The sequence below is a fragment of the Uranotaenia lowii genome, chromosome 3 (assembly GCF_029784155.1).
Source record: "Uranotaenia lowii strain MFRU-FL chromosome 3, ASM2978415v1, whole genome shotgun sequence".
NCBI classification, from domain to species: Eukaryota; Metazoa; Arthropoda; class Insecta; order Diptera; family Culicidae; genus Uranotaenia; species Uranotaenia lowii.
The window spans coordinates 174,904,459-174,920,223 of NC_073693.1; the positions used below are offsets into that span (position 1 = coordinate 174,904,459).

At 40.8% G+C, this 15,765-nt stretch overlaps 2 protein-coding genes across 4 annotated transcripts in view; one reads left to right on the forward strand and one right to left on the reverse strand.

Moving 5' to 3' along the window:
• Nucleotides 1-15,765, reverse strand: part of LOC129751237 (semaphorin-1A) — a 213,984-nt gene that overhangs the window by 135,112 nt on the left and 63,107 nt on the right. The gene's annotated exons all lie outside the window — the stretch shown is intronic.
• On the forward strand, nucleotides 5,657-8,687 carry LOC129752861 (uncharacterized). The gene is made up of 2 exons (XM_055748648.1): nucleotides 5,657-5,723; nucleotides 7,483-8,687. The coding sequence occupies exons 1-2, from the start codon at nucleotides 5,657-5,659 to the stop codon at nucleotides 8,685-8,687; spliced, it is 1,272 nt and encodes a 423-aa protein (XP_055604623.1).

A 15,765-nucleotide genomic window follows, 5' to 3' on the forward strand; every position in this document is an offset into this window, starting at 1 on the left:
AAAGTGATTTAAAATGATCTAAATTGTCTTAAAATAGTAGTTTTAATGTAGTATTACGTGAAAAAAAGATGTGTTCAAGTGATTTTCATTGATTAACAGCATTTTAAATTCAGTGGAAGCTGCCATCTTGGATTCCAAGATGGCTTCGGAAAGAAAAAAAATCGACATCTTCTAGCTTAGCCTTTTCATTCAATACCCGTATAGTGGTGGTTTAATGCGACTTTTTGTCAGCATTGAGCATTAAAAGTTGAGCGGATGCCTCCATCTTGGATTTCAAGATGGCGTCTGATAGCGAAATTCAACTTCTACTCGTTTAGCCCTTTCACCCGATACCCATTTTGTTGGGGTTTCATGCGATTTCAAGTTATTTAAACCATTTTAAAGTTCAGCGGAAGCCGCCATCTTGGATTTCAAGATGGCGTCAGACAACGAAATTTGACTTCAACTCATGATTTATTCCACGGGTCATTCAAAACCAATCCCTTTTCATTCAAAAAGTCTGTCCTCATTTACTGTACTAATGATTAACAACTCAGAAATGAGGAACTCAACCTTAGCGTGTAATTGGTTGGCTTGCGAGAGAAACGTCAAATCGTAGCTTTTTTTGGGGTCATCATTAAACCATAATAAAACTATGAATTGCCTCACGCCATGTTGGTTGCAAAATCGAAGGGCACAAAATGACGCCATGTTGATGGATTCACAATGCAAGCATTGGAAAATATTTTTTCAGGCCTTTTTCCATCAATTCCATCATGATTGACCATCAGATTTGACGAGGCGGATTTATTTTAAGATACTATTTCATATACATTTTACCTAGAATCTTGACTGGCAGCAGAAAAGACGCTCAATATATGGTTAAAACATTGGTTTTTTAGCTATTAATTTTATCAGATCATATCTGAATAATGCAATCATCATTCATCAACCATTATGGTTGCTGGAAAAAATAAAAAAAAACTCCGAGAACTGACAGAACCGAAAAAAACAAAAATTTCTAACATGTTTTATAATAGCTTTTTAAAAGCTTTGCTGACCAATATTGATGACCAACAATGATACGTCTTGATGACGTTTCTAGGGTAGGGCCAAATAGCCTGATTTTGGCTTTATTAGAGTCCAGGTGATGTTATAGAATGCGCTTTAGCTTTTTATGAAGATTAATGCGATAGTCCAAACGATATTTTGCTGACCATAATAAAGCTAAAATTGTTACTTGGGAAGCCATCTGTACCTGTGGCTTAAAAGGCAGCATTTTCATAACTTCCGGGACTGTCAACCAAGAAATTTACGTGAAAGAGTGTTTGAATAAACGTCTGCTGCCTTTCCTGAAGAAACACGGTTGTTCCGTACTGTTTTGGCCGGATTTGGCATCTTGTCATTACGGTAAAAAGGCCATGGAGTGGTACGCCGCCAACAACGTGCAGGTGGTTCCCAAGGACAAGAACCCTCCCAACACGCCAGAGCTCCGCCCAATTGAGAAATACTGGGCTATTGTCAAGCGGAACCTAAAGAAGACCAAAAAAACTGCTAAGGACGAGCAGCAGTTCAAGGCTAACTGGCTTTCTGCGGCGAAGAAGGTGGACAAGGTGGCTGTACAAAATCTGATGGCAGGGGTTAAGCGTAAGGCCCGGCAATTCGGATTTGGAAAAGCGGAAGCCTAACTGAATATTTTTCCTGAATTTTATACTAATTAAACTTGAAAAAGAAATTTAATTTGATTTTGACAAAAAAATGCAAAACAAAATACAAAGAAGGAAAAAACTTTAAAAAAAATAAAAATTTACCAAAATTTTAAAAAATTACATTGAAACTTTAAAAAAATTGAATAAAAATTAATTTGTGATAGTCGTTTTGTATCATTTTACCCCAAATGAAGGGTTTATGCAATTTTTCCTTTGAAGATTTGTTTGGTCAAACTTAATTTGCTTTACATTTATCGATAGCTGCTAATTTAAAGTGCATATTTGAGAAAATTTCCGGAAGGATACTTATTTAGATTGGTAGGTTAATTTAGATTTCGATCTCGTTTAGTAGGCGTATCGTCCAATCGATTCAGCTTGGCTTTCAAGGTGATCAAGAAAAAGATCCATCATATCACAACAAACAGACCGAAATAATGAAAAAGTGTTGTTAAAAGGTTCAAAATAAGATTTTTATAAATGAGGTTCAAAATCGGATTTCAATTTTACATGGCAGCAGTCAGGTAAGCTCACCAACAACGTTCGGAATATTTAGACACAAACGGGTAAGCTTCTTATACTGGCAAGACACGGATTGAAAAATCATGGTCGATCCTCTTCGTTATCGCTGTTACAGATCGTTCTGCAGCGAACATAAACCATTCCCGTTGAGCAGGAATAACTGCTACTCTACTCAACTCTACAATGACTGTACCAAACCACTGCACTGAAAGGTTTTGGTCGAGCGACGAGTTTGGCCGGCCGGCCTGGTTTGACTTTTCAGTGCGACACCACGGGTGGACAGAGAGCTGAAAATCTTCCCTCTGGCCATTCGGCGCAGACCGCGCGTTCTTAATGTAAGCAGAGATTTTTTTATCACCCCAGCCAGAGCACAGCGTCGTCTTGAACTAAACTTGTTTTATTTTCGAAGCTTTGGTCGAGTCGTTTACCAATCAAGTTTTTGCTCCACTAACTATTTAAACGAAACTTCAAGTACGGAAAACCTCCCAAGATTGGTTCATCAACCTTCGCGTTTCGTTGGAGGTAGAACGATCTATCTTCGGGCGAAACGACTGTCCAGCAGTCGAGGTGTAAGAATAGTTACTTTCGTAGAATAAGGGCATTTTTTTGAGACAGTTGTCCAGTCTTTGGGTCTTTGAACACTGAAGAGTAAAAATATTCTATTTTAAAAAATTTACACCATTTAAAAAACACCTAAAATTTTCACACAACAAGCTTGCGGTTCGAAGAGTTTGTAAAGCCATTGTTGAGTGAAGAAAGGGTTCAAGATAGCTTAGCACTTCATTCGCAAGATCGAATTCATTTTATCCAGATGGATCTATAAATTACATCCGATTTAGTGGGTGTATGCTTGAAGTTTTTTTTCTTCTCAAACTGTTGCTTGAAATTTTCAACATTCAATAGTGCCGCGATCAACTTTCGCACTCAGTACATCGAGTAATGCTATTTTACCTCCGGTAGCATCCCGCCCACCTCCGTTCCTTATATATTATCCATTCGTGGAAGTAAACTAAGATGAAGAGAGAAAAAAAGCAGCGCGATCTCCACAGTCCAGGTCTCGATCGAGGTGAACGAGCGAGTGAGCGGGTAGTGTCTAGGAAATTGGATCATAATAGGTGTATCTTAAGAGCTCTCGATCTGCACGAGCTCTGGAGTCTGGAATATTTACGCCAAACGTGTTTTCCTCGGTTATTCAGAAATGCCACATCACCGGAAAAGCTCGACGAACGCTGAAATGTGAGGAACGTGTACGGCAGCTTACAGGAGGATTGATCTTCAAAGGAAATGAGTCAGACTTGTGAGTCAAATTGGTGAGAAATTGTTCATTGTAACGCATCTCATGGCAAATTTGCAAGCACGAACGAGCACATTAACCGCCACAAAATTCATGTAAACATATCGAATAAATATCGAATATTTGCTTTCGAACGACACCAGGAAGACAATTCATTTCGAAACAAGACCAAAGAATTTAAAGACAGTCTTCGTAAGGCTTATGAAACATTATCATCTTATTATCACAAACACCGCCTGGTGTCAAAAAACAAAACCACAAATTATCTATCAATTACAATAATAACGATGGCGATGAAGACGCATCGAACCGTATCCATTTCAGCTGGTCGATTATACAATGCGAAAAAAGTGTTACAATTACTCATTAACGTAATAAACATTTCGGCTACCCATTGGATCACAGAGCTGTGAAACGGAAATGTGTTTTTTCTATGTTTCTATTGGCTACTGCCAATCGAAAGCGACTGACGGACAGCGGCCAATTGCGCCGGAGCCGAGGCAGAGCTGCTTGGAGCGCAATTGTCATAATTAACCGATCGCTTCCGAACTGTTATGGTTTCAAATCGGCACCGGAGGACGGTGTGTTTGGTGATTGTTGCTTTTTTATGTCTATCAAAATGTGCGCTCTCTCATCGTGCTAAACATTAATGCTGAAATTTAGGGGTGCTGTCTATTTGGCAACCATTTAGGCGCGAATCAGGAAATAATAGGCAGCTGCTTCCTAATGGTTGTTATGCAAAATTTTTATTTTATTTATTCATTTCGCGTCAAAGCGTCATTAAAAAGACAAACAAAATCAAGTTTCTGACATCTAAACATCTGAATTAGTGCAACGTGTTTTGATTTGTAAGGAAATTTGTATGGGAAACCAAAATGTGTCATTCAAAAATCATCAGGGATGTACTGAAAGTTTAAAAAAAACTCAACATTGGATTTTTATGGATATTTACGTTCCTAATTTTAGTAGTTTCTGTGTTGCTTTTCCATAATTAAATTTATATTCAGGAACACTTGATAATTCCATAAATATATTTTTTCTACCTCAAATCTTAAAATTAAAGTTTGGGGTTTATAAACCTTGTCAAAAAAAAACATAGGTAGGCGATGGCTTGCTGGTATCCCAAGTGTTCCTTTTTTTTGCTCCGTTGGGATGAAATTAAATTTTTGAAGTTTAAGTTGTTTGTTATTGTGATTCTTTATACACTGTATCAAAAAATTGTCCGTACAGCACGTACCTTGAAATCCAAACAATCAAAAAGTGCACTTTTTTATTCAATGAAAGTACTACAATTACATCATTCGCTGCAGAAATTAGTCCTTTTTGTAGATCAGTATTAGAAATGTTTATGAATTAAACCTTAAAAATAATCCAATTTATTTTGTATAGAAAGTCCCAAAAACGACGTCAAAAAATTGTCCGTACACTGAGGCCTTTGTCAAATATTAGTCAAGTAAACAGTTATGTGTCAGTCTGTCAAACACAGAAACGTGAATTGAATCTCAGCAAAGACAATTTCCAGTGGTCTGAGCGATAAATACGGTAAAATGAACTTTATCTAGCTTAAATCAGTAGATTTCAATAATTTGTGGATTAAATTAACAGGAAAATGTCTGCTCCTCACAAAAAAATACCCGTTGACATCCGGAAACTGATTGTTGACCTGAAGAATGACGGTAAAAGCTTGTCCGAAATTTATTTATTTACTTGTCTTCGAATTACGCATATAATAGTAAAACGGCCATGATCGTGGGTTCAGTTTGTGCTTCAGAACTTTAAGAAGACTAGCTCCATGGAGACTAATCGTATAAGCGTATTTTCGGATCAGAACCAAACAATCATATTTATATTCCTGTAGACGCGTAATATGATTGATAAATCCAATTCATGGATTATTTTTAAGGTTTAATTCATAAACATTTTTAATACTGAACTACAAAAAGGACTAGTTTCTGCAGCGAATGATGTAATTGTAGTACTTTTATTGACTGAAAAAGTGCACTTTTTGATTGTTTGGATTTCAAGGTACGTGCTGTACGGATAATTTTTTGATACAGTGTAGATTAATGGATGAAGCATAGTGCATAATTGCATGTTTCATTGTATGCGCCCGATCCGATTTTCCGAGGTTTTCATTCACCTCCAGCAGTTGACAATGCTGACTTCGTTGAATGGCACGCTGCAAGAAGAAACACGTTTACTACTACGGTGCTCTACAATTGGTGAGTTCGTTCGTCTCATGATCCTTCTTATTCATTTATTCTGTTTTGATGTTCCAATCCAGGAGTTTCTATCTGATAATTCTCAAAATTGGAAAATTCTGGAAAACCGTTAATTGATTTATTAAGAGACGGCAGGTTTTTTTTTTTTTTTTTTTTTTTTTGTTTCGATTATAGTCGTTTTACCATCTTTATGGCATTCGCGACTTTATCAACGTTGCAGTTGGCGGATCGTTATTGAAAAACTATCCGGTACAACTGTGTTCGATGTTTACTCTTGGGCTCGAACTCACGGACATCGGCTCAGGAGACAACAGACTTGCCAACTGAGCTATATCACAAGCCCAAGAGACGGCAGGTGATCCCCGCATTTAGCAGAGAGCGCAGTGGATTTTTATTTCTATTGCCACTTGCCAATTCAACTAAGGAAGTACAATTTCGGAAACATCTGCGTGTTTAATGTATAACGACGTGTTTAAATTACTTTTATTATGTTTTTGAAACAAGAGGCTGGAAGGGAAGTAAGATTCGCATAAGAATGCGAAAGAAATCGTCGTACAAATAAGGGAATTCTTCAAATTATGTTGCGCCTTGGAACCTGACAGTTTGTTTATGTGCTCGTTTTAAAAAATTGTGTTCTAGGTTTAAAATTTGCGATATTTACTAAAGTTTTCTTTGCTCAAGTTAAATCAGCGGAAAGTTTTGTAATTACATGAAATTGGCTTCGTTATTATTCGCACGCTCTTTTTTTTAAACTCAAAATTAAGTAATTTTGGTTCAAAACAGCACTTCGGTGGCTTCCCTCAACGTTGAGTTTGACTGGGCAATAGCAAAACTAAGTTCTGATAGGCATACTCAATTCTAAGTTCGGCAGCCGAACTCGAATTAATCCTTTTTTTCGAGGGTAGCTTATTTTCAGGGAATTGAATGATGATTAAAATTTGTTGTACCCGGATGTTGCTGTTCCGGTACATTGCATTGCAATTACAGAGCGGTGGAAAGTTTTGACATTCCCGGTCAAAGAAAACTTCCGGATGTTACTTCCCACGGGAAGTAAACAACATCCGGAAGTTTCCGAACATTCCAAGCCGCTCACCATATGATGACAAAGACGGACAGAATTTTACGCTGACACGGTGAACATGCATTTCATTATGAAGTTCCTTCATAGTCTTCCGGTAATTGTTCCGGACCGACAAAATTTTGCGACGTGTTATCGTTGGTTGCTGTTCCGGTTCGGACTGAACTCGCCAAGTGTTTTCAGTCCAACAAAAAGAGTTCAATTTTTAGTTCATAAGGTCGAACTCAGCTTTAATCCCTCGCCGAAGGAAAAAAAGGGATCAATTTTGAGTTCGCAGTTCGAACTCCGTTTTGATCCATCGCAATGAGGAAAAAGGGTACTTAACTTTAAGTTCATAGAATCGAACTATGTTTTGAACCTCGGTCATACTTAATTTTGAGTTAAAAAAAAAGAGCGTGCGTTACTATGACGACACATTTGAATTGTTCGGGTTACTGTGTCAGTCTAGATGTGTGGTTAAGATCACGAACTATTAATGAATTATATGGATGACAAAAATTTTCACATTTCTCCCGCTTAATCTTTTGAAAGAGTTAATTTTGAAAGATTATGTTGTGGAAGTAATCTTCTTCTCTGTTCTTCCAATATTTATTTTCAAAAGCAAGTATAGGCGCTATATCCAAGGTGTTGACATCGGCAACACTGCAAGCGTCGCTTTCGACGCTCCGCTGTGAAATGCAGTTCAGTGGCGGGCGGATCTACTGACGCTGACGAACACGCCAGCCGAAAGTTTCAGCACCGTAGCCGAGGAAATCAAGATAGCGACAGAGATCAAATCGATACACGCAGCAGGTGGTTTCAATATACGGGACTGGAGATCAAACAGTAAGAAATTTGAGAAAGCCCTTGGTGGAAACGTTTCTTCCGAACCCAAATCCCTGAAGCTGGAGACAACTTTGACTCCCGAAAGAGTGCTTGGAATGCACTGGCTGCCGCATGACGACGTCTTGGGCTATTCTACCGCTTTGGCCCCGGAACTGCAGGAAATAGTGTCGTCTAAACGTAAACCTACGAAGCGCGAGGCGCTTCGCTGTCTTATGACGTTTTTCGACCCCCTAGGGTTGCTCACCGCGTTTGTGTTGCTTAGAAAGGTCTTACTCCAGGATATTTGGCGCGCTGGTACGCAATGGGACGAAGTCGTGGGAGACGAAGAGCACGAGAAATGGCTACGCTGGATCGAAGGTTTTCCGCTTATCGATAGCTTGCAGATTCCACGATGTTACTTCGACAGTGTTGACTACGACGATCTACAACTCCACATTTTCGTGGATGCTAGCGAGGACGCCTGCGCTGCTGTGGGATACTTCCGTGTTCCAAAGATAACCGGGGGGTACGCGTGTGCACTGGTTGCAGCAAAAACGAAGGTCGCACCTTTGAAGCATTGGTCCATCCCAATTCTGGAACTTCAAGCGGCTGTAATAGGATCCCGCCTAAGAAAATTCATCGAAGAAGGCCATACATTCGAAATCAAGCGATGTGTTCTCTGGTCCGACTCAAGCACTGTGCTGGCCTGGATCCGGTCCGATCATCGGAGATACACCCAGTTCGTAGCCTGCAGAATAGGGGAAATCCTTTCAAACATCAACATCGCAGAGTGGCGATGGGTCCCATCAAAACAGAACGTTGCGTACCTCGCCACCAAATGGGGACAAGGCCCGCCTTTGACTGCAGAAAACGCTTGGTTTCGTGGTCCGGATTTCCTTCAAGAAGACGAGGACGAATGGCCACAACAGAGGAAGCCGACTAGCACCGAGGAGGAGTTGAAGACGTCACGCCAAATTTCCTGTCTCCATTCTGGGTTTGTAGCTCCAATAGCCATCGTCGACACCAGTAGATTCAGCAAGTGGGAGCGAATGCTGCAAACTGTGGCATATGTACATCGCTAAGTAAATCGTCGACTTAAGATGGATCCCGTCGAAGCAGAAGGCAGTTACCTGAGCCAGGAGAAATTGTTAGCAGCTGAAAACACACTGTTCTGGATAGCGCAACAACAACCGTACCCGGCGCGGGGGAGGCATCTATCCTTCGACGAAATCTTCACCAGAACTCGAACGGTCAGGATCGTCTCCCAAAGCATAGCGAACTACACCACATTTCACCATACTTCGACGAAAACTTTGTCCTCAGAGTGGATAGCCGAGTTGGAGCAGCAAAAAACGTCGCCATGACAGTGAGGTATCCTGTCATTCTTCCTCCTACCCACAGAATTACTGAGCTGATCATCGACTTCTATCATCGAAAGTTCCTGCATGCCAACTTTGAAACTGTGGTGAACGAGCTTCGCCAGTCCTTCCACATTTCGAAGATTAGAGCAACGGTCAAGAAAGTAATCCGCCAGTGTCAACATTGCAAGGTATACAGGTGCAAACCACAGGTACCTAGGATGGGTCCTCTGCCCGCAGCACGGCTGGCATCGTTCGAACGTCCATTCAGCTACGTCGGCTTAGACTAGACCTGTTTGGTCCAATCCTGGTGAAGAGAGGCAAAAGTTCGGTTAAACGCTGGGTGGCTCTATTTACCTGCTTAACCATTAGAGCAGTTCACGTCGAAGTAGTCCACAGCCTCACAACAGAATCCTGCATTATGAGCATTCGGCGCTTTATTGTTCGATGAGGGGCACCACTGGAAATCCATTCGAATAACGGAACCAACTTCCGTGGAGCCGGCAACATTCTAGAACAACAAATCGGCCAGTTTCAGGACGACTTAGCAGTGACCTTCACCAACACTCACACCAAGTGGGTCTTCATACCTCCAGGAACGCCGCACATGGGTGGGAGCTGGGAGCGTATGGTACGCTCGGTGAAAACGGCCATGGAAAAAAGCTTGTGCGTGGGACGGAAGCTAGACGACGAAGGCCTGAATACGTTTATAGTTGAAGCGGAAGGAGTCGTCAACTCCCGACCTCTGACGTACCTACCATTGGATAGCGAGGAAGCTGAATCCCTGACGCCCAACCACTTTTTGCTAGGCAGTTCGAACGGCGTAAAGCAACCGAGCAAGCAGTTTGTGGATGGAGCTGTAGCCCTGAAGAACATCTGGAACCAGCTAGAGTGCCAGCTGGAAATGTTTTGGCGTCGTTGGGTCCGGGAATATCTACCCACTTTGACTGGTCGCACAAAGTGGTTCAACGAAGTTCAGGAGATCGGCATGGGGAACTTGGTTGCAATCGTGAACGAAGCTAAGAGAAATGGGTGGGTGCGAGGTAGGGTTCTGGAAGTATTCCCCAGGGTGGACGGGAGAGTTCGCCATGCAGTCGTGCAAACAAATAGAGGGCTGTCAAGGCTATCGGTCAGTAGATTGGCAGTGTTGGATGTTGAGCTTAAGGGTGACACGGATCCAAAGGCAGCCATCGGCCAGCGTCACGAGGGGGAGGATGTTGACATCGTCAACACTGCAAGCGTCGCTTTCGACGCGCCGCTGTGAAATGCAGTTCAGTGGCGGGCGGATCAACTGACGTTTCTCCTGAACTGTCAGAGGATTGGCGGTCTCGCTCGCTCTCTTCTTCACGTCAGCCGAACGGACCGGGTGGAAATTTTATTTGGAAAACACGAGTGGATAAACATTATAAAAATATTATATTAAAATTGTGAAACTTAAACTAATAGTACGGAGTTAGTACGTTTCGAATAGTACGGTTTGTAGTGCGGCAAAGTTGCTCAGGATTCAGGTACAAATTACTAAAACTAAACTAAACACAATTGTATCTAACCTAACCTAACTTAGTTACAGTAACACAAATTACAAACAAATTAAAATCGATTAAGTGAAACATCCGGTAGTTTGCTCCACAGACACGCAATACGTTCCACTAGGTAGGAATTGATTAAAATTTAAAGCTAAATTGTAAAACTTTATTTCAACCTAATCACGTGCAGTTACAGCAAACTCATAACAATCACAGAAGTTGTTCGGGCGTGATAACTAAATTTGCGCACTGATTTTGTAAGTCTGATAAATTTGTAAATCTAAAATTAGAGTAGTTCTAAAAGTTTAAATATATTACAGCTTAAAGCTGTTTTACTGCTATCAAGACTCAGCGTCTTTTGAATTGTCCATTCCGCCCGCAACACAAGGTATATCGACTGAAACGTTGGAACGTTAAATAAATAGTCGTTTTCGCTATTTAAAAAGACTAAAATCGAAAAGCATATCTTGAAATTCAAATAAAAGTCGTTAAAAATATCATTCGAATTCAGATTCAGAATCCAAATTCAGCATTCAGAATTTAGATTACGAACTCAGGTTAACAATTCAGATTCAGAGTAGAGGACGAATGACCAAGTTGGTCAAAATCCCCGAATTAAGAACTCGGATTTAAAATTCGAATTTGTACATGTGGAAACCTCACGCTACCAAAGCAGCTGATCTTATAAATTTTCACGGGAAATTTAGAAGGCAACTCTCCATATGGTAAGAAATAAAATAAATTTAAAATGAAACGATCTCACCAAAGTTCTTTGGAGGTTATTTCTATCGTGTATCATCAAATCTCTCAGGTAACAAAGAATATCTTAATTTCTTTATAAATTCCGTTGTAACACTTTTGTAACGCTTTACAAATTTACACACTATTAACGTTTTACATTTTATATTTCCGACAACAATTAATAACAAAAGAAAAACACGTGTGAACCAATCCAAACATTTCAAAGTTCACTCTCAAATGTTCCATTCAAATTGGATTTATTATTCGTTTCCAAATGCCTATGAAAAACTGTTTAAAGTTTTGAGAGACTTTAATGAATTGTTCAGAGTCAGAGATGCCAATGTGCCTGATTTTTCAGCGTTTGCCTGATTTTTCAAGGCTCAGCATGACAACCTGATAGGCCATCGAATTTCCTAGGTTTGTGAAAATATGCCTGATTTTTGCGAATGTGATGAAAACTGGGTAGTAAGAAACTGGATTAAGTACCATTGCTGAAGTTAAAAAGTGAAAATGTGGCTGAATCAAAGCAATCGAAAGATTCCCTTTAATTTTTATTTAAAAAAGAGAATTAAAGGGAATCTTTCGATTGCTTAGATTCAGTAGAATTATTCAACCAAGTAGGTTCACAACACATATTAGAGTGAAAATGTGGAGCGATGACCAAACAAAAAGGTCATAACTTTGAGCAAAATTTACGTCACTTTTACGTAGCCTGATTTTGTCTGTTTTTTAGTTCACCAGTTCCCTGATTTTTGAAAAAAAAAATGTTGGCAACCCTTTCCAGAGTAGTTTTAGCTATTTTTAACTTTTTTAGTCTGCTGACAGTAGTAAATCGGACACATCCAACTGAGTGAAATGATTCTGGATGTTATCCTGGGCGCTCTTAATGGCTAGTACGTAAGTTTTGTTAGTGTTTACAGACAACATAGCATCGAAGTTTTGCCAAACACTTGCTGATCGTACTGTTTTCAAAACATCCAAACAATTTCACAAGGTTTTTTGTAGCCATGTGACGGGTACAGCTGCAACGAGACAATATTGTAAGAAAAGGGTTAGAACGGCCATAAATCAGCACCCGTCTAGCTGAGAGCTGCTTATTTTTCGTTGGCGTTTAGAGCTTCCCGTCTCTTTGCTTCTCTTGTGCCGCGCGCTTCCTGGAATCTAAACCAAACACTACAAAGTCCGTTAGGCAAATGGTCCGTCGTCGTCGGCGGAAGACAGACAGCGCCACCGACCGTCAGACAGATGGCTAGATAGATGATACTTAACGCCTTGTTTTTTTCGCCTCTTTTTCGCCAATGTAAACTCATTTGCTGTACGACATCGCGAACGTGGACTATGATTGAGTGGAGTGGTTGATTATGCTCTCTCATCCACCCACCATCTCCGGTGCCTCCCGCGAGCTCAAACGAAAACAAACAAGGAAGTGTAAGCTAAGCGGAATGGACACGCATTTCATCCGCGCCCGGATGTAGTGCATGATCGCACTTGGACAATCAATAGAAATGTCAAGCGGAATCAGCAAATCGGATGGTGAGAGCAAACTTCGGTGAGGACAAGGGAGCAAAAACACGATCTAACTCTTCTTTTCAATGTTGCAAAAAGAACTTAATAGCTATCTGTTAAGTACTGTTAAGTTTAATTAAATGCAAACTGAAACAAGCTCTTAAAAGTTTGAACCGTGTTCCTCGTTGCGATAAATTAACGTTTTTCGTCTGTAAATTTCGGTTTTTTCTGTCGCATCAAAACAAACGGGCAAAAAAGACGATAGCTTCCTGGACAGCGATACTTGAGGAGGGAAAAAAAGCTAGCAGGTTCAGTGAACTTGTTCCGGACGGTCTCGCACCCGATCACCTTTCCTGTGTTCTCGGTTTAATTCCAGTTTTCCTGTGTGTGGAGGATGTAGTAAACTGTTTTTTTTTTTCTTCAAAGATCTTCCAAGCGTGTCACATTCGCATAAAAACTGTAGGAGACGAAGAACTCACCTATGTCCACATAAGAAATCGACTATGTGAAACACTTGGAAAACTCTAATGGATTGATCGCTCCTTATAACCCTACTTAAACAGGTCTCAAATACGAGTTTTATTTTTCCTGTGGGAATCGTCTTTGGCGGACACTTGCAATTTGATATCATTCCTGTTATCGAAGCCTTTCGAGAGCGTATCGTATCTAGATTGGGGAACGGTACCTTCCAATCTTGGTACGTACAAACGCGAAAGGTACGTCGTCTCGAGCTGTTCAGGAAACCACGGAAAATGAAATGGAAACCGCAGGGTATGGAAATCCTGTCTCATCTTTTTTGTTGATAACCACAATCTTCCTATCAGCCGATCGATTCGGCGAAAATGTTCCACCAGAATCAACAGAACAGATCAAAGCGAACGAATCTTTTGTTCAACATGGCCATGGCTTGCTGGGGTCAACACGATCTCCCACAAGAAACCAGCAGCACATATAAAATCATTGACAGGCCCATCCATAACCTACTTTGATGTTTGACCACCACATCCAAGGGTACCGCGGATGCTCGTTCCTTTTGCATATTTCTGACTCTTTTAGATGTCCAGCTAGCAAGATCTATGAACCATTTCTTTGCGGCTCGCATCAACCGCGACGCGCAGCACGCCAGGCTATAATTCGCTGACTAAAAGCTGGCTGGCGGGCCTTGGAGAAGTGCCTTGGAAGTTGCTGACCAACCAAGACCACAGAGTATCTTGAACTTTCTCAGCAAATTCCACGCTACCAACTATATGTAGGTATCTATAGCCAGAAGCGTTCGCCGCTAAATGCCACTGAGCATCGACAATAGACACCCGCTGAGTGCATCATGGCAGCTACGTTTAAACCAATTCAAACCCTTAATAGCATTTTCAATTTCAAATGAAACAGAGAAGCGTAAACTGATGAATCAATTATAACTTTTCGAACCCCAAATTGATCCCTTTCCCTTCATTTGTATGAATGTGTGCGCTTGATCATGTTCCCGTGCTTCAGCAAACACTTACGGATCGGGATCCCCGGTTGATTCGATCGGTCATACCAACTCCAAAGTAAGTACACTTGAAGACCAAGCTCCATACTCACTTTGATAATCAAGTTTATTATGTCAGTCGGGGAACAGTAAGGTAAGGTAAGAAGTAAGGAGCAGCGAAGTTGCTGCTGCGGTTGAAGTGGCAGTCCCATCCACATTTAGGTTCACTCCATATGGGCATCGGGAGCGAGGAGAAAGAAAACTCAAAGAGCAAAGCAAAAACAAACTGAAACAACCGGTTTTAAAACCGATGGCTTCTTTTCGCTTGTTTCTTCCTCTTTTTAGTAGGAAAGTCCTCCTCCGCCACTCCTTCAATCGGTTTTATGCTCTACTGTTGTGATCTTGTGGATTTTTTTTTCTTCTCTGGTCCCCGACTGATCGTGTTTTGTTAGAAACGGTAGATGTGGTGACTTGGGTCTTTTTGCTTGGGCAACATCAACATACGCAAACTAAAAAGTACGCGATAGGGATGTCGGAAAAATAATAACTGATTTTTGCAACTTGCAATTTTATTACATCCCATGAATTTTGATTGCGGATCACAGTTCTACAACACATAAGGAATGACCAATTTTTTTGAGAGAATTTGAATGTAAACTTTTGTTTTGATTATGGTCAAGTTTCGATCTGAATATTTTGCTTTTAAACCAAACTTCACTGGACAGACCTTTATTGAGAACACAGATCCCTATCGATGACTACAGTCTACCAACACATCTTCGCATGAACTCTGAAAGATATGAAGGTTTCTCTAAATATACTATTTTTAAATCAATTAAACATATGTGTCGACAAAGTTTACATTTACCGCACTTATTAAATCTCAAAAATCATTGAATAATGCACTCAATACTTCAATATAAAAAACCCCTTTGACATCTCCAAGCAACAACAACAACGGTTGTGGTGCTAGTGTGGTCCGATATCCGTCCACACACCACATACGATCGTCCATTAACCTCTCGCTTGGCTCTTGGCGAGTTCCCTTTCAGTGCTTCTATTCGTCGTTATGCGACATCAGATCAGTCAGTCCAGCCAGGCCATGCCAAGCCAAGCCAAGTTCACATAGCATTCAAAGCTTCAAGATATGACCCCGGGACACTCTCGGTCGTCGGACACCCGCTGTCGTTCTGGCTGTTTGCTGGTCGGTGGTAGGAAGCTAAGTAGTTTGTTGGCTGATCGAGCGAGGGTCTTAAGAGGACTCCCAACCGAACCAACCTCAGCGAAACGAAATGAAATAAAAATAAGTTTCTTTTCTATGTGTGTGCTGCGGACGATGTCAGCCATCATCGACGACAGGGATCGGTTCGTGGTTAAGCGAGGCCAAGATCTCAAAACTCTACTACGATGGCGCGATAACATAATATTCATAAATTTAGCTGTAAATCATAAGATTGGGTACAACGATTTCGGAGCGTATTTTCCACAGCACCGAGGGAATTTGTGTAAAGGGATTTCCTACTTCCATCAGCAAAACAAGAGAAGCTGGGCCAGTCAGGGA

Bases quoted from the DNA above. Each gene is read 5' to 3' on its own strand.
- LOC129752861 (XM_055748648.1), top strand. From the start codon at position 5,657: ATGCTGACTTCGTTGAATGGCACGCTGCAAGAAGAAACACGTTTACTA. The intron at 5,724-7,482 runs GTGAGTTCGTTC...TGTGAAATGCAG, and splicing joins ACTACGGTGCTCTACAATTG to TTCAGTGGCGGGCGGATCTA.